Below are 19,696 nucleotides of genomic sequence, written 5' to 3'. Positions count from 1 at the left end.
TTTTTGAATGGAAAAAGGGTGATATTGAGGGAGATTAAGGTAATCTGTCAATATTTTAAAAAATAATTAATTATCTGAGTCAGAGGCCAGTTAATGCAGACACAGCTCTACAGTAAGTAATGAGAAAACTTACAGCCTGATGTCAAAGATACTTTTTTAGAAAGAGCCTAAAATATCTCCAATCATTCTCTGCTTGCTTAGTAGATTCGTGATACAGTACACTGAGTTCATAAAAAAATACTCTATAGAGTATCAGAATCACTTTCCTCCAATTATTCAAAGGATTAAGTTATCATAAACGAAATATTATGTACCTAGATTCTTCATCCAGGACATCCTGATCAACCTCAAGTGCAGAGGACTTCACCTTTAGGATCTGTTCACCTTCTGTTTCTGACACATCCAGTGATTCTTCAGGTTCTACAGACAATGTTCTAAAAGTATGTTATAGCAACAAATTATTTTCTATGAACAAAACAGGCATATGTTTAATGTTGTGAATACATGTAGCTATAGCAGTCTTTAGCTGTTAAGGCTTAATGTAGTCACATAACTAATAAACAGCTCACTCTGGAAGTCAACAGAGAAATTAGTAGCTGTGATTAATTTAAAATGACTTTAGCATCAATTCAAGATATGCTGATGAGATGGCAAACTAGAGGTTTCATATGTGAAAAGTTAGCATAAATGCCTAGAAACTAAAATATCACTTAAATAAAATAATGGTATTCCATTTAATAGTGATTATTTATTTAATAATGATTTAACAATGATTAAAATGAATAATGTTTATCTTGTTGAACAGTTAGTGGCTTATTTTCCTGATGTTTCCCATCCTTCAATGTTCAAAATTTATTTAGCAAAATTATGCTAAATAAAGCATACTTTTCCCAATGAAGTATGCCAAAAGCCTACAACTTTCAGAATCAGAAAATTCCTAAATCATATTAAAATATAAAGGGCATTTAGCCCAGAGTATTAAGGGTTGAATTAGTTAGAGTAGAAGTGCAAGTGTCACAACACACCTGATTCTGTTCTCTAAAGTGTCTATATGAAGTTGCTTCTCACTGAGCAGTTTCTTTAGTGATTCCATCTCCTTTTGTTTTTCAAGTAGTTCTTTCTGTAAGCGGTAGTTAGTCTCTTCTAAAGTTTCACAGAATGCCTTAAAAAAAACAACAAACAAAACTAAACACATGCAGAAAAAGAATAAAATTAATTACAAATGCAGTATCTTTCTCAAGGGCATTATTGAAGAGTCAAAGAACATAGATAATCAAAATAAAGTATGAAACTCCAAATGATTTGTTCTCTACCCTCATCTTTTTAGGTCACTGGTATGTTAACTTTCTTAGCCCCATCCAGCAGGGGGACATAACTACAAGTTCTTTTTCTTAAGACTTATAGTAGTAAGCTAGTGTGCCTGAAGGGAGTATGTGATATCCCTTTAGTGTAGAACTAGGATAAAAAATAATCAGCAACTACAGCTTTAGTTTTTATTCTCCTTAATCTACTTTTGCCTAGTCATACATGATTACACTTAAAAAAATCAATTGTGGTTGATTCCATCTGTATTAGCTCAGTAGACATACTACTGTAACAGCATTTTGGTAATATTGACACTTGTGATGCAGTACCAGGATGGTGCAAGAAATGAGGAGTCAGGTACATTTTGGGAAGTGAGTGACAAAAAATGATAGATTCAGGAATAAAGCAAAGAACCTAAAGAGCAAAGCCATTAATAAAAGTCACTCAACAACACAGGAATACATCAAGAAAGATTGTTTCAATCTGGTCTCTAGGTGGGCGAGGTAAAGTCTCTCCTGAAGAATCTAATCTAAAAAGCCTCGTACGGATTTTGGGAAAAATAATGTATCCCAAGGAAGGCAAATAAAAACAAACACATACATAAATATAGGATACTGAAATTGCAAATACCAAAATCAAATAGAAGATCTCGAAAACACCAGGAAGACAAACCAGTTTACTATAAAATTGTAGGAGAGTAGGGGACTGAGAATAGATGTCATAAAACAGTCTATGTCAAAGGCAGTGGAAAACACTTTAAATCACTGAGAAAAATAACTATCAAGGTAGAATTCTACACTCAGTTAAATCGCACTTCAGGAATGAGAATAAAATTAAAAGACATTTGAACATCAAAGATCTAAACATTACCAATACACGTTCACTGAAAGAACTATTAAATTACATACTTTAAGAAGAAGTAGTTAACTGAATCCCAAAGGAAAGAGAAAGATGAAAGTAGGAATGGTGAGGAATGAAAGTGACAAACACTCAGGTAAATCAAAAGAAACACTGTGTGAAATGATAATGATGGCCAACTTTGAGGAGGGCTGTAAACAATCTGTTTCCAAAATATGAGAACATATGACCATTAAATAAAAGACAATGACTACAGAACTTAAAAACCAAGAGCAGAGAACAAAGAGAAAAACTCATTAAATAACATGAAAGGAAAGAAAGAAGGAAAAAAGCATTTTATAAAGCAGAATAAAAAGCACAAAATAATAAAAATAAATACAAATATATTGGTAATTACCATATATAAAATAAACTCAAAACTTAACAGATTTTTCAGATTGTATTAAAAAAACTATGATGTTTAAAACAGACATATTTAAAATACAAAAGTAGAAACATACTTATCAGGCAACAGACAAATGTTAGCCTTTTCTCCCCTACCAAAAGTTGTCGTTTTCTTAAATCTGACAGAATGCAGTTCAAGATGATAAACATTATTAGGCACAAAGAATCTCTATCTAATAATAAGAGTAATAATTCACCAGGAATATTTTAAATGCATAATTACAAGAAATTGAACACATCCACACCATAAAGGGTAAATTTGACATAACTCTTGGCAATTAATGGATTAAACAAAAAAAGAGTTAAGATTAAAAAAATCTAACAATATAAATTAGTAAGTTTGATCTGATGAACATATATCTGATGAACTCAGAGTCTAACAATTAAGAAAGAAATACATATTCTTTTGAAGCACACATGGAAAATTTAGAAAATTTATCACATATATGCAGATCCCAAAGACTGCAGAACACTGTCAACAACAACCAAGAACTGGTGTCAGAGAGAACATAATCTCTGAAAAAAATGCAAATAGACTAAAAAACAGTCAATAATGTATGAAAAAAAGTGCTTGAAAAATTAAAGAGAATTCTAAATTTATGGAGCAAACAAGATATTATGAGGAACAATATAAGATATGAATGATAATGAAAATATTAAGACTTGTGAGATGCAATTTGTTATATAAAAGAACTGTATAATACTAGAAACAACTGAGAAAGTATTCAATTCAAGAAGTCAAAGAACATACTAAAACCAAGTATAAGAAACGAATTAAGAGACAGGAAAAGAATTTAATCAAGAGAATCAACAAGGCAAAAAATGGTTCTTTGAGAAGACTATTAAAATACACCCAACCCAAGGAAAAAAGACCAGTGGAAACAATAGTGAGATTGAAAGTGGATATATAACTAAAGACAGGTTAAGAGATTTTAAAAAGTCATGTGATACTACTAAGAACAACAGTCTCGCGGTGGCTTATGCCTGTAATCCCAGCACTTTGGGAGGCTGAGGTGGGCGGATCACGAGGTCAGGCGATCAAGACCATCCTGGCTAACATGGTGAAACCCCGTCTCTACTAAAAAATACAATAAAACTAGCCGGGCATGGTGGCGGGCGCCTGTAGTCCCAGCTACTCGGGAGACTGAGGCAGGGGAATGGTGTGAACCCGGGAGGCGGAGCTTGCAGTGAGCAGAGATGGCGCCACTGCACTCCAGCCTGGCGACAGAGCGAGACTCCATCTCAAAAAAGAAAAAAAAAAAAAGAAAAAAAAAGTATTTTAAAATCTAAACAAAATGGTCAATTTCTAGAAAAATACAAATTCTCAAAACTGAAACTCCCGCCCCCAAATAATCTGAATACACTACAGACATTAAAGAAATAGAATCAGTTGTTAGAAGTCTACTATAAGACAAACTAAAGAAAATATCAAATCCAGATTGTTTTACAGGTGAATTCTAACAAACGTTTAGGGAACAACCAATACGCATTTATTCAAATGGTTCTGGATAACAGAAAAAGAGGGACTATTCCTTGTTTTATAAAACTGGTATAATTTTGATGCCAGACCCAACAAAGGTCAGTAACAGAAACAAATATTATATATGCCAAAATTCTAAATAAAATCATTACAATTCAAATCCAGTAATTTAAAAAATGCTGAATTTGAGTTAATCTCATAAATGTTTTATCATCTGAAAATCTATAAATGTAATTTACCACACCAATAAAAAAAACCCATAGGATCATCTATACAGATGTAAGTGAAAGCATTCACACAGACACATGCATACACACACATACACACACACACCCCTACAACCTCTTAACAAACTAGAAATAGAACTTCTTTAATCTAAAAACAACAAAGATGATAAACAAATCAACATAACTCACAACTACCACTAGCCTACAGAAAACACCATATCCAACAGCAAAATACAGGATCATTTTCATTAAAGTTAGGATGAGAGGAAAAGGATGTCCACCATAATGGCTTCAATTAACGTTGAAAGAACCTATCTAGCAAAATAATACAGAAAAATGAAATGAAAGATATTAAGTATTAGGAAAAAACACATCGCTAATATTGCAGGGGATATGATTACCTATATGGAAAATCCAAACAGATCTATAAACTAATGAGAGAATGAGACATACAAAATAGATATATAAAAATCAATAATAAAACCAATAACTTAGAATGCAATAAAAACACCAATTATTTCATCAACAAAAATGATGAGAAATCCTATGGCTTTCCCTAGAAGTTTAAGAAAAAAATGTAAACTTTTATTGAAGAACTTAAAAAAAACCTTCTATATGCAAAGATCTATTAATAAGAGGATTCAATACTATAAAGATACTCTTCAAAATTAATAAATAAATGAATTAAAATTCCAAACAAAATGGCAATAGGGTTTTTTTCATGGAACTCACGAAGTTGTTCTAAAATTCATATGGAAAAGTGAATAACCAACTTGGAAGAATAAGGGCACCCTTGTTCTGCCAGTTAATAGGATTATTTAATTATAGTACTTAACACAATATAGTACTAGCAGAGGGATGAGACTACTAAAAATGAACTGAGTGGCCGGGCATGGTGGCTCATGCCTGTAATCTCAGCACTTCGGGAAGCTGAGGTGGGCAGATCACCTGAGGTCAGGAGTTCAAGGCCAGCCTGGCCAACATGAAGAAACTCCCCCTCTACTAAAAATACAAAAATTAGCTGGGGGTGGTGGTGCACGCCTGTAATCGCAGCTACTCAGGAGGCTGAGGCATGAGAAATCACTGGAATCTGGGAGGCAGAGGTTGCAGTGAGCCAAGATGGTGCCACTGCACTCCAGCCTGGGTGACAGTGTGAGACTCTGTCTCAAAAAAAAAAAAAAAAAAAAAAAAAAGAACTGAGTGATCATAAACAGACCTGTTCACACTGAACTATTTAGAATAGAACCATTACTAATCAGTGAGGTAGGGATGAACTTTTAAATAAACGAGGTTGGGATCACTGGTCATCCATACAGAAAAAGTTAAATCAATTAAAAGATCTGAGGTCAACGTGCTCCTTTCTGCCCATGGATGCTGCCGAAGAAGCATCATTAAAGTCTCTCTTCTCCCTGCAGTCATGTCTAAGTCAGTCTCCTAAAGAGCCTGAACAGCTGAGGAAGCTCTTCATTGGAGGGTTGAGTTTGAAACAACTGATGAGAGTCTGAGGAGCCATTTTGAGCAATGGGGAACCCTCACATACTGTGTGGTAATGAGACCCAAACACCAGGCGCTCCAGGGGCTTTGGGTTTGTCACATATGTCACTGTGGGGGAGGTGGATGCAGCCGTGAATGCAAGGCCACAGAAGGTGGATGGAAGAGTTGTGGAACCAAAAAGAGCTGTCTCAAGGGAAGATTCTCAAAGACCAGGTGCCTAATTAACCGTGAAAAAGATATTTATTGGTGGCATTAAAGATGACACTGAAGAACATCACCTAAGAGATTATTTTGAACAGTGTGGAAAAATGGAAGTGATTGAAATCATGACTGACCGAGGCAGTGGCAAGAAAAGGGGCTTTGCCTTTGTAACATTTGACGACCGTGACTCTGTGGATAAGACTGTCATTCAGAAATACTATACTGTGAATGGCCACAACTGTGAAGTTAGGAAGCCCTGTAAAAGCAAGAGAGAGATAGCTAGTGCTTCATCCAGCCAAAGAGGTGGAAGTGGTTCTGGAAACTTTGGTGGTGGGTCATGGGGGTGGTTTCGGTGGGAATGACAACTTTGGTCATGGAGGAAACTTCAGTGGTCATGGTGGCTTTGGTGGCAGCTGTGGTGGTGGTGGATATGGTGGCAGTGGGGATGGCTATAATGGATTTGGTAATGATGGAAGCAATTCTGGAGGTAGTGGAAGCTACAATGATTTTGGCAGTTATAAAAATCAGTCTTCAAATTTTGGACCCATGAAGAGAGGAGGCTTTGGAGGCAGCTCTGGCCCCTATGGTGGTAGAGGCCACTACTTTGCCAAACCATGAAACCAAGGTGGATATATGGCGGTTCCAGGAGCAGCAGTAGCTATGGCAGTGGCAGAAGATTTTAATGAGGAAACAAAGCACTCAGTCGGAGGGGAGAGCCAGAGAAGTAACAGGGAAGCTACAGGTTGCAATAAATTTGTGAACTCAGCCAAGCACAGTGGTGGCAGGGCCTAGCTGCTATGAAGAAGACATGTTTTAGACAAATACTCATGTGCATGGGCAAAAAACTTGACCACTGTATTTGTGACTAATTGTATAACAGGTTATTTTAGTTTCTGTTCTGTTGAAAGTGTAAAGCATTCCAACAAAGGGTTTTAAAGTATGTGTGTGTGTATATATATATATATATATATATATATATATTTTGCATCCAGGTTGTTGATTGCTAAATGTAATAGTCTGACTGTAACGCTGAATAAGTGTCTTTTTTTTTTTTTTAATGTGCTGTGTAAGGTTAGTCTACTCTGAAGCCACCCTGGTAAATATCCCCAACAGTGTGAAGTTAGAATTCCTTCAGAGTCATGACAGGTTCTATTTGGAATTTATACACAACCTGCTTGGGTGGAGAAGTCATTGTCTTCAGAAACCTTGTTGTAGTTGAACTGATGGTTACTGTTGTGACCTGAAGTTCACCATTAAAAGGGATTATCCAAGCAAAATCGTGGAATTATTGGTTATAAAAATGATTGTTGGCACATCCTATGCAATATATCTAAATTGAATAATGGTACCAGATAAAATTATAGATGGGAATGAAGCTTGTGTATCATCCATTATTAGGTGTAATTAATAAATGATTTAATTCCCTTAAAAAAAAAAGACCTAAGTGTGAAAAGCAAAAGTCTACACTTATGAGGAGGAAATTTAGGAGAAATATTTTTATGTGTTGGTATGTAGGGAACAACATGAGCGATAGAAAATGTGACAAAGAATGTGGAGCAGGAAATTTACAGAAGTCTCAAACAGCTACTATGGAAGATGCCAGAGCTGGCTGGTAATCAAGAAAATTAGGCTAAAATAACAATAAGATACTATTTTATACCCATCACACTGACAAAAATTAAAAGATTGACAAATTGTATTAGTGGTGATATAGAGCAAAAGGAAAATATATTGCTGGTAAAAGTACAAACTGCTACAACAAATGCACTCTTTAGCATATGCAGTGAAGCTGAAGAGGAGAATATCTAACAATGAAACAAGTGTATTCCTAGGAAAGTACCTTATATAAATCCTTGGGTTTCTTCCAAGATTGACATCCATCCCTATGAGGGAGGTACCTTAGGAAAGATGTATATAGGAATGGAAACTGTCCTTAGAATAATCATTGGAAGGCAATATTGATATAAATTTCCTTCTGGGATAGAGATCAAACAGTTCCATTAGGACTGGAAAAATCTGCTAACAAGTGATTCTAAGAAAACAGCTTAATTACGTATTACAATTCTCATTGCATTTTTAATCTGCCTTTCTGGGTTTCTCAAACTTAGGAACAAGAAAATTAAGTTCTTCACCTGTAGAATAACTGAAGATTAAAATTTAGGTAGAGGATAGATGGCTTAAGAATTCTGCTTTATTTGTATTTATAATTCATATACAATATTAAAAATTATAATTTTTTAAAATTATAATCTATTCATTAATGCTAATACAGTAAGACCTCATTTCTTCCAATTATATTATCTCCATACAAGTAATATATTTGAATTTTCCCAAAAAAAGGTAGACTAATTTATATCCCTAACCTTAATTCCCTCTTTTAGTACAAGTATATGAGGGGTAGAAATGACTACTTTAAATAGAGAACAGAGAAAAGTAGGTTAAAGATTTGCTGAACTGAGTATCCTTTGAATAAGTTTAATTTTATACTCCAAGAAATGTGGGTTAATAAGTCATTTTGTGATTTTTCTTAAAGTGAGAGGCTGCTTAAGTAAGTCTGCAGACAAAAGAGATATAGATCTCATTAGGTTACTGTAGATTTTACTTTGAAGGAGAGGAGCAAGCACAGAATTTCTTCATTCACTGTTCAAATAAACACATATTTTCAAATACACCTGTAGGAAAATGCATTTATTTTAGAGAAAGAGTCTAGCAGATACATTCCACATTACTCTGTTGAGTATATAAACTTAATATTGCCTTGGTGATTTATTTAAATCAGTGGTTCTACACCAGGAGTGATTTTAAACTCAGAAGACACTTGGTAATGTCTGGAGACATTTTTACTTGTCAGAGTGGGTACGCTATTGGTGTCTAATATGTAAAAGCCAAGGATGCTGCTAAATATTTTCAATGCACAGGTCAGGCTGTGCCCTAGCCATGGCCACCAAAAAGTCATCCAGCTCTAAATGCCAGTATCATGGATGAGAAATCCTAACTCAAATCAGTTAGGATTCCACTCATCCCCTGCCCATTATGATACTTGACACTTACTAACTAGCATATATTTTGAACTAAGAACACTAAAAAGATATTCAAATTATTATTATTTTTGTAAAAGGGCTAATTTAAAAATTAAAAATGAACTAAAGGCTGTCTTGCAAGAAGAAAGATTACTATACTTTAAAGGAATAAAAATCCTGGAATCCTTGAGCTGGAAAGGAGTGATAAACACTTAGCTTCGTTAGCCCAATGTTCACTTGAAATATAAGTCAATTTTCTAACCAGATTCTGAATTGAAGTGACAAAATGGTAGCCAAAAGCCTTAATGAAACCTAGAAGCAATGATCTAGCCAGGATTTAATAGGGAGTTCTGGAAACGATATATCTATGGGGCCTTGATAAGCTCTCCACAGATCCTGGGACCACATATCCTAGGACAACAGAGCCCATATACGTGTATAGAATAGGAGATGGGAGAGGATTCAGCAGAAACTAAAATCTATGGCATATCTGAAAATGACCTTAACCTTAAATGCACTCCTTAGACTATATACAGATCTATTACCAGAGTGTAAAAATCTTACTAGTTCGAGGTATATAAGCAAAATTTATGACCAACTGTTGGCTGAACATTAAGCTATGCAGAAACACAAGAAAGCCAGGCTTAAAAATAAAATGAGGAAAAAAACACTGAGAAAAGACACCAGTGACCACACATTGCTGAGGAGACAAACTTCACAGATTTAGTCCAGTCAAGTTACTAAACAGACAGACAAAATAATAACAACCACAGGAGGCAGAAATTAGACTCAAGAATTGCTATAGTATATCACCTAAAACATCTTGTATTCAAAAAAAATGTATAAAACACTCAAAGAAACAAGGTCAATATAAGCATACTCAGGAAAAAAGGCAGTCAGTTGAAGCCATCTCTAAATGGCCCCAAATGTTAGGCATATCAGGCAGTGATTTTTAATGCAACCATTACATACATGAAATACACTAGAAAAAATTGAATTAATGATAAAGATAATGATAATGACTCAACAAATAGCAAAATCTCAATAAACAGAAAGAACAGTTAAAAAATAAGCAATTGAGAATTCTGGAGTTGAAAAGCACAGTAACTGAAAAACTAGAAGAGGGGCTCAACAGGAGATTTAATATGACCAAAAAATAAATCTGTGAATCTGAAGACCAATAGAAATTTTCCAATCTGAAGATCAGAGAAAAAAACAATTGAAGAAAAATGAACACCACTTCAGAGACATTTTGCACAACATAGGGTGTACAAATATACAAGTAATGAGAGTCCTAGAAGGAGAAGGCAGAGAAAAAGGTAGTGAAAAAGTATTTGAAGAAATAATGGCTAACAAATTCAAAAGTTTGATAAAAAACATTAATCTGCCAAGTCCAAAAAGCTCAATGAAGCCAAAGCATGAGAAACAAAAAGAGATCCACATCCCAATACATCATAATCAAACTGCTGAAAGTCAAAAAACCAGAATATCTTGAAAGCAGCAAGGGCAAAAAGGCTCATCATGCACATGGAAACAATATAATTAAAGGTTGATTTTTTTTTTCTCAGAAATAACAGAGGCCAGAAGGCAGTGGAATGACACATTCAAAGTGCTGGAAGAAAAAAATCTGTCAGTAAAACTATCTTTCAGAAATGATCATTTCCAGATAAACAAAGACTGGGAATTTGTTGCTAGCAGTTCTGTCTTACAAGAAAAACTAAAGGAAGATTATGAGACTGAAAGGAAGTGATACCAGATGATCACATCAATCTACAGGAACAAATGAAGAGGGCCAGAAATAGTAAACATGTGGATTAAATAAAATAATCTATGAAATATATTTTCCCATTTCTTAAGTTCTTTAAAGCACAGAAGATTGTATAAAGAAATAATTATTGCACTGTTTATAAGATATACGTAAATTAGATAACAATAGCAACACAAAGAAAGAGGGAGGAAATGGAGATATATTGGAGCCAAGTTTATATTTCACTGAAATATAACACCTTGAGCAGTCACTGAAAAATAAGAAAAAGTAAAAAATTCTATAGAAGAATCAAAATGGCATACTAAAAATTATTTTACACAAGATAAAAGGAGGAACAGGATGGAGACAGAGAAACAGAAAACAAATTGCAAAATGGCAGATGTAAAAGACAGATGTCAGAAAGAACAAAAGATCAAGACCCAATTACACGCTATGTAGAAGGGATGGATCTCGGGTTGAAAGATACAAACAGACTGAAAATAAAAGAATGGGAAAAGATATGCTATGCAAACAGTAATGATAATACAGTTGCAGTAAACAAGACAGTATCATACTGGCACAGGGACAGGAAAACAGATCAACAGATAGAATTAAGACTCTAGAAACAAACCCTTCTTTTCATGGTCATTTGATTTCCGACAGAAGTGTCAACATAATTAAACAAAAGGAGCTAAAAAAAAATTAAGATACATATAGGAACTTAAGTCCCTTAACACCTTATAAAAAAATTAACCCAAAACAGACCATAAACCTAACTGTAAGAGCTAAAATATAAAATTAAAAAGAATGAGAAAATATTTGTAACGTTGGGTTAGGCAAAGAGTTTTTATAATACAATAGTAAAAGCATAAGCCATTTTAAAAAGTGATAAACTTCATTAAAATTAAAAACTTTTGCACTTCAAAGAATGCCATTAAGAGGATGAAAAGACACCTACAGACTGGAAGAAAATATCTACAAATTGTATCTCTGATAAAGGATTAATATCTAAAGTAAAGATTTTATAACTGAATAAGATAAACAGTTCAAGTTTTAAAAAAATGGGCAAGATGTGAACAAACATTTCATTGAAGAAAACATGAATGGCTAAAAAGCATGTGACATGATGATCAATATCAAAAAATCATTAGAAACATGAAAATTAAAGCTATAATGAAATATCAATACCTATCCAAGAGAATGGCTATAATCCAAAAGAGAGATAATATCAAATGTTTGTGAGGACATAGAGAAACTGGAACTCTCGTACAGTACAAGTGAGAATGTAATACAGCAACTTTCAAAAACTTTATTGGTTTCTTTAAAAAGTTAAACTTGTTACACGATCAAACACTTCTACTCTCAGGGAAGTAGAATTTCTCAGTCCATGAGAAATAAAAACATATGTTCATACAGAACATTATATGAAATTGTTCATAGCATTACTCATAATATCACAAAACTGAAAACAATCCAAGTATCCCTCAACGGGTGACTGCATAAACAAAATCTGGTATATGCAAACAATGAAAAATCATTCAGTAATGAAGTAGTTATAGAGGATAACATGGAATACCCTAAAAAGCATGCTAAGTGAAATAAATCAGGTGTAAAACATTATAATACTATATATTAGGCAGACTATACATATAAAAGTTATGTATATGGTAAACTAATACATATACACAAACACACATTGTATGATTTTATTTATATGAAATATCCAGAAAGGGCAAATGTAGAGAATGAAAGCAGATCAGTGGTTGCCTTGGGCTGGAACTGCAGACTGATTGCAAAATGGTTTACAGGAATTCTTTTTGAGATGATGAAAATATTCTAAAATTGGGTTACAGTGATGATGGTGTTAACTGCTCTATAAATTTACTATGGATGAAAATCTTATTCCAATAAAGCTGTTTTAAAAAAGGCCATAGCATTCAATCTAACACAAAGAACTGACTCAGCTTGAATGAAAAACATCACAAACTTACCAATTAAATCTGTTCCATTTAAATACCATTAAACATTTGGGAAAAAACTTGCACAAAATCCTAGGTAATCTACTATTACCAAATCTGTTTTGTGAATCTAGGCTATTGCTTCAAGAAATAGGACACTTTAACATGTCAATTAATGTAATTTGAGAAGCATCAGGCATGAGCTAAACCACTAACAAGACAATCACTCCTACCCCTGAAGTTTTAAATTTGATTTTAGCTGTAGGTTCCTTATTTTGACACTCAAATGGAAGAAAATTCAGTTTGCACATAGTATTATTAAATATAAAAAGGTTCCCCAAATCATTTTATTTTGAAACAGTAAAAATAAATAATGTGGGATTTAATTTTAGAGCTTTATTGACTATATGACATGTATGAATTTTTACTTTTTCCTTGAACTAAGTCTATGTATTTCAATGAAAGAAACCTTTGACTCAAACATTGAAAGCTTTCTGTGCAAAACTACCATAGCCTGAAATTATAACATTTTGCTGTTTGCTATTCCATTCAAGAAACAATGTAGTTATTGTACTGTATTTGTTCCTCTTTTCATGTGCTATATAATACAGCACTTACCCTGCTTTCTTCTAGGCTATCAAATGGACCCGGTGGATCATCCAAACAAAGAAATTCTCTCACTGCAAGGCTTTTCAAAGGAAAAAAAAATTATCTGAAGCACAAATAAGTTTGCAAAAGACAGCAAAAAGTAAAAGTTACTTTGAAGCAATACAGTGTTTTAAACAAGTTGGTTATGTGCTTTCATACAAGTAACTAAATATAAATATAAAACTATAGAAGATGCAAAGATCTTAAGGTGTTTTCTAAGATCTTAGAACATAAATATCACAAATTTATTGTTACATACAAACTATAGGACATAAAATACTTCACAATAATGGTTCGAGACCAACATAGTGAATAGCCTCTTTATGATTTTCAAACAAATATTAGTCTGAACTAGTCTAGCAGTCATTATCCTTTTATGAATAAATGCAATTTCTAATTTATACCTCACTTGTTTTTGTTTCAGTAGATGCTTCTAAAGTGACTGAAAAGCATTTATTCTCAAACAAGTTAAAGACTGACCTTGCAATCATGTTTATTATATTAATTTCCTTAAACATTTTCCCCAGATAGTTCGAGAGAAAAAATTCTAACCATCCTATCTCTAAATGACCACAAATTTTAAAATTATTATTAAAAAATAATAATATTGTTATGCTTATACTTTGCTATTATCAGAGAAACAGGTTAAGGAGGTAGACAACCAAAATTCCTTATAATAAAAATGCCTCCCTGCCTTTCTAAAAAGCAATTTTGGACTGAGAGACAATTCTATGTACACATCAAAATATAAATGTGGATCCTTATTTTAGATTTGCAAAATAAAATCTTTACAAATTTCCTTTCACAAAGGTTTTTTTTTAAGACCAAGTCTCGCACTGTTGCCCAGGCTGAAGTCTGGACGGCAGTGATGTGATCTCGGCTCACTGCAACCTCTGCTTCCTGGGTTCAAGTGATTCTCCTGTGTCAGCCTTCCAAGTAGTTGGTATTACAGGCTCCCATCACCACGCCCAGCTAATTTTTGTATTTTTAGTAGAGACAGGGTTTCTCCATATTGGCCAGGCTGGTCTCCAACTCCTGACCTCGGGTGATCCGCTCGCCTCAGCTTCCCAAAGTGCTGGGGTTACAGACGCAAGCCACTGTGCCCAGCCAGGATTTCTTGATATACTACACAGGGGATGTCAACTTATTCTGAAAAGGGAATGAGGCTTTTGGGATCAGATTAGGCCAGACAGTTTGATGATGTCAGGAGGTGTCCATGAAGAGATAAATGGAATTTTACATATCCTATTGTATTTAATATGCTCACATATTCAACTGCATTTAATTTTCACAACAATCATGTAAGATTCGATAAGTATTGGATCTCCATTTCACAAATGATACCAAATTTCAGAGAGGTGAAATTACTTGCCTATTGTCAAAAGGTGCAGGTGGTAGAGCTGTACCTTCAATCTGTTCCCTGAGTGTGAATATGTGTCCTTTTCTACCTTTAAATTCTTTTGTCTTATGCTTTGGTTTATTTGGATTCTCCTTGCTGGACACTTCTCTCTGAAAATATTCGATTTATCTGCATCCCTCTCTAGTCGTGGCCTCTAGTAGAACACTGCAGTTGGTCTGATAGCACAGAGTAGAACAAGGTCTTCTGATGTAGATATTATACTTCTATCCACCCATTATTTATACTGGGGCACCTGCTATTACATACAAATGACTCCCAGGAAATCAATTGATCTGGGATTAAGAGGTCAAATTTGTATGAAACCCTGAGGAAATAGCACTTAAGACTGAAAGCAAACTGCTAAGAAACATACGGAAGGGTCCTGTTTAATACTTTCAGTATATGACAAATGTGAGACATTATTTTCTTACAGTTTTATATCCAAATTTCCTCATATTTTAATGCCGTTTTTATGTTTACAGATTACTCTATTGGACTGCTGCTGCTAGGAAAGAAAAAGTGGGTAAAGGAGTACACATATATCCCTTTTTATATCTCTGGTTTACAGTAGAAATTTAGCCAAGATCAACAGTGAATGTTGACAATGTATCCAGCTGGAGAAATGTTTTTGGACAGGTTATTCTGTTTCATTCACCTTCCCTAAAAATCTTTACAATCTATGGTTCACTAGAGTTCTACTTAAACGAAATCCAATGGATTCTCTAAGTTTTTATCCATATAGTTCCAAAGTTATAGTCTATGCTTTACTTTCTTTAATCAGTAGCAGAATACAATTTGAAACTGGCTTTACAACTTTAATTTACATAAAACCTTTTCAGTGGTTCATTATATTTCCTCTGCTTCAGCAAGACTCAGTCAGAAAAGGAAGTAGTCAATACCCTCAAATTCTATTTTCTATCTAAGGAGAGGACACACAAGAATCTCTGGAAGATGGTAGTATTTGAGAAAACAATTCCTTTCTTCTTAGAAATTCTGATACATTTTTCCCCCTAGGAAAGGAAACCTTCACCCTTGCTTGAGAATCACTGACTACATAACTTTACTTAGATCCAGTGAATATTTATTGACTGTCTATGTGTGCCATTATTTCTTTTATTACCTGGAATACATTTTTACTGTGTTTGGGAAAACTATTTTAAAATTGGGATCACGTGTTGACTTAAATTTACTAAAGGTAGATAAGGAAACCACCTATGGTATCCCTCAGCATTGTTTTAATTATCAGAGCAAATCTGTACTGTAAATTCACCTCTTTCTTTGAGTCTCTTGAGGTTTTTTTTTTTAAAGAGTTTTACTGTATTTTCAAATTATGCTCTTAAGAACAACATATTTGACTTTATTGCAAATTTTATAACTATCTGTAATTTAATTTCTATCAAACTAACATTTTGTAACAAAAACCATCCAACCAACCTTGGTAATGTGTGGATTCTCATGAGATAGCATTATATGAACTACTGTATAGATAACTGAATTCTTCTTTCATTTTATATAGATACTAAGATTAACTTCTCTGAATATCTTAAATTTTCTTTTTTTAAATTAAAAAAATATAAAAACAACTTAGAGACATTAATGATTACATTTCCTGTGAAAAGATAGTTCAGGTTGCAAATGTACAAAAGTTATCTTTAAGTATTCTTGTTCAAGTAGAGAATTATTGAATTTTAAGTAGAAGAAACCTAACTTGTCATCTAATCAAACATTCCATTTAATAATTCCCTCTTTGATACCACTGATAGTTATTTACTCTCTTCAAATAGTTAAGATAAAGAGAAATCTACTTTTTCAAAAGGCAGAACATTTTTATATTGGACAGCTTGAAATGACGGTAACTTTTTAAAATCTGAGCTGATAGTGCCTTCCTCTAACTTCTTGCCATTATTCCTATTTTATATGTTAGCCTTGCTATTCAAAATGAGGTTATTAGACCAATCAGTCTCATCATCAGCTAGAAACCTGTTAGAAATGCAAAATCTTCAGTTCAAGCTTGCTGAATCAGGGTCAGCATTTGTAACAAATCCCAGGTGATTCACAGTCACACTACAGTTGGAGAAGCACTACTCTTAAATATACATGATCAATCCTTCCTTCCAAAAACAATCTTTCAAATCTTTCAAACACGTAAAGATGGCTATCATATCTCCCAAGCAGTTTTTTAAAAGGATATTCTCATTTCTTTCAATTGTTCTGTCATATTAATGTTTGGATACTATTTTCTTTTCTTTAAAGTCATGAACCGCTATTAATCCAGATCGATTCTGAACTTTTTTTTTAAAAAAATTTAGAAATAAAAATACTGAATTTTGGTACTGAACCCCTTACAGATAAATGAGAATGTGAAGACAAATACATAAGTTTAACTTTGAATTTTGAAAAATTAAAAAGAAAAAAATGGCAAATAAGATATATGTGAAGTACTTCTAAAAATGGAGAATCGGAAAATATTTGCTGTGCTGATTAATGATGTAATAATTTAAAAGTAGTTCAAGACGGTGTAAAACAAATAGCTATATTTTAACTAAGACTGTGCAATGTAAGGCTATATTCAGCTTGATAAACTGACTTGTGTGTTGTTACTGGTACAAGACCTGTACCTTCTTGCTTCTGAATTTTGATTACGATATTTCCTATCATTTGCAAAGTCCTTCTTCATCTTTCCTTGCTGGTCCAATTACCACTAATTCTTTAAAGTGCAGTTCAACTATCACCCTCTGCGAAGCCTTTTCTACTTTTCCTAGTCAAAAGTTCTCTTTTACACCTTTAAGAGGTCTAATTCTCTATCCATTATGATTTCTGCGAGTATGTCTTCTTTCTATTCAGTTTCTTTTAATAGGATGAGTATCTAACTCAATTTTACATAGTCAAAACATCTTTTTTTTTTTTTTTTTTTTTTAGACGGAGTCTCGCTCTGTCATCCAGGCTGGAGTGCAGTGGCCGGATCTCAGCTCACTGCAAGCTCCGCCTCCCGGGTTTACGCCATTCTCCTGCCTCAGCCTCCTGAGTAGCTGGGACTACAGGTGCCCGCCACCTCGCCCGGCTAGTTTTTTGTATTTTTAGTAGAGGTTTAGCCAGGAAGGTCTCGAACTCCTGACCTCGTGATCCGCCCGTCTCGGCCTCCCAAAGTGCTGGGATTACAGGCTTGAGCCACTGTGCCCGGCCAAAACATCTTTTAAATAGTAAGCTCTAAATAAATATTTATTGAACAGATAAAATCTCTAAATCTGTTTATTACATAAATATTAATATTTTTACCTGCATCCTTACTTTGAACTTTCTAAATAAATGTGGAAACAACATTCTTTTAAAATATTCAAATCAATAGTCCTTAATATTCATTCAGTTCGTATTTTCTTCCATTTCTGTTTTGTTAAGAGTTGGAGAATATGTAACATTAAGAGTTGCCCATTGTGTAATGGTAAGTGCTTAGCCAAGAGTAAGGTTAAAAATTAACCTTGTTGTAAGGTGATAAGGATATAAAAAGTGAAAGAACAATTAATAAACAATTAATATTAATGTATAAACAATATCAAATAATTATTTGGCCAGCTAAAGATACTGAGTTTTTTCTATGTTGCCATTCCAACTGTACCAGAATGCTAACAGGCATCCCAGCAGGTAATGTGCAACTAATTGATGTTTTTATGTAGTGATTCTTACATGCAGTTTTATGTTTTCATAAAGAAATGTTGAGACTTTGTCTTATTTCCTTTTCTCCCTTAGGAGGGATTTCCCCCCTTCCTTTTCAATTGTAAAAAATGAGAGAATCTTCTTTCACTCTTCTCCTACATTGTTGGATACAAATAGTAGTTGGAGCTTTTGTCTGATGAACTACCTTATGCTCCAACTACTATTTGAATTTAGATTGCAGAGATAGTTAAAATCTTGGCTGTGCAGTACAACAGTAATACTGATGACAGAATCACTGCAATAATTTAGTATGTGATACATTTAGAATTAGGTATGTATTTTATAGAAGGAACAGTACTGAGGGATGAAAAGATAAAATCTCAAAAAATGTAGGAAAGTACTGTGCTAGTTTTTTAATGGATCAACCATCAATTCATAAGTATTTGGCAACCTCAGACTTTCTATACACTTTCTAATTATTTGTTTCTGACTCATATCCATCTTCCTACCCATAATCTTAAGCATTCCAGGCTCTCAAAATCCCACTCACAGTATTGCTTGATCATTGCAAACAGCACTGATCTCCCCACTTCTTTGAGTTCTTGTTACTTTTATAAACTGTATCATACCAAGTAGCAATTCCCAAATGTCATTATTTTGTTCAAACAGGAGCCTATTTTCTCTAAGTGATTGTTAAAACCAGTGAGTATATCCCCTCTTTTATACCCTATGATACAAGGCAAATGCATAAGATTTGCTCTGTATCAGTAACCCTTCCTCCTCTTCCCCAACTCACATTTTAAGCAATATGTTATTAAGAAGTCTCTTACATTGTGAAATAAAAAATGCTATCTATCACCTATAAAAAAGATGGTACCAAGGCACAAGTACCCTGTTCTTAATTGAATTGAAGTTATCTTCCTGCATTCCCTAAATATCTGATGATATATGACAAAGGCAGGTAGGCAAACAAATGCAAAGCATATTAGATTCTTTCATGCAAGATTTTTTAGAACCTTTAGTCCTCTAGGAATATAAAATGAAACCCTTCCCCAACTTATTTGGCCAAGAAATTTTTCTTTCCCTAAAATGCCTATTTTATGAATTGAGCAAGACCATTACCACTGTTTTGAGCTATGCAGCTTTAGAAATGACAGGATCTCAAATGGCGTTACTAATCTCTACTTTAGCAACTAAGATCTATTATCAGTATTTTAAAAACAGAGAATTCATTTATAGAATACATTTGATTTTAATTCACCAC

The 19,696-nt window shown here is 33.8% G+C and overlaps 1 protein-coding gene across 3 annotated transcripts in view; it reads right to left on the bottom strand.

Annotated features, from left to right (window-relative positions):
* The window catches only part of SNX16 (sorting nexin 16), a 42,955-nt gene that overhangs the window by 2,453 nt on the left and 20,806 nt on the right, over window positions 1-19,696 (bottom strand). For all 3 annotated transcript variants that reach the window (XM_011937120.1, XM_011937122.1, XM_011937121.1), the window contains 3 exons: window positions 13,353-13,422; window positions 1,026-1,162; window positions 315-434 (listed from right to left, as the gene is read on the bottom strand). In XM_011937120.1, coding sequence (XP_011792510.1) covers window positions 315-434; window positions 1,026-1,162; window positions 13,353-13,422 — 327 coding nt within the window. The remainder of the gene's footprint in view (window positions 1-314; window positions 435-1,025; window positions 1,163-13,352; window positions 13,423-19,696) is intronic.

The sequence above is a fragment of the Colobus angolensis genome, unplaced genomic scaffold (genome assembly GCF_000951035.1).
Source record: "Colobus angolensis palliatus isolate OR3802 unplaced genomic scaffold, Cang.pa_1.0 Scaffold16, whole genome shotgun sequence".
Lineage (NCBI taxonomy): Eukaryota > Metazoa > Chordata > Mammalia > Primates > Cercopithecidae > Colobus > Colobus angolensis.
Note: the sequence above shows the minus strand (reverse complement) of the source record. Positions and strands in the feature narration are given on the sequence as shown.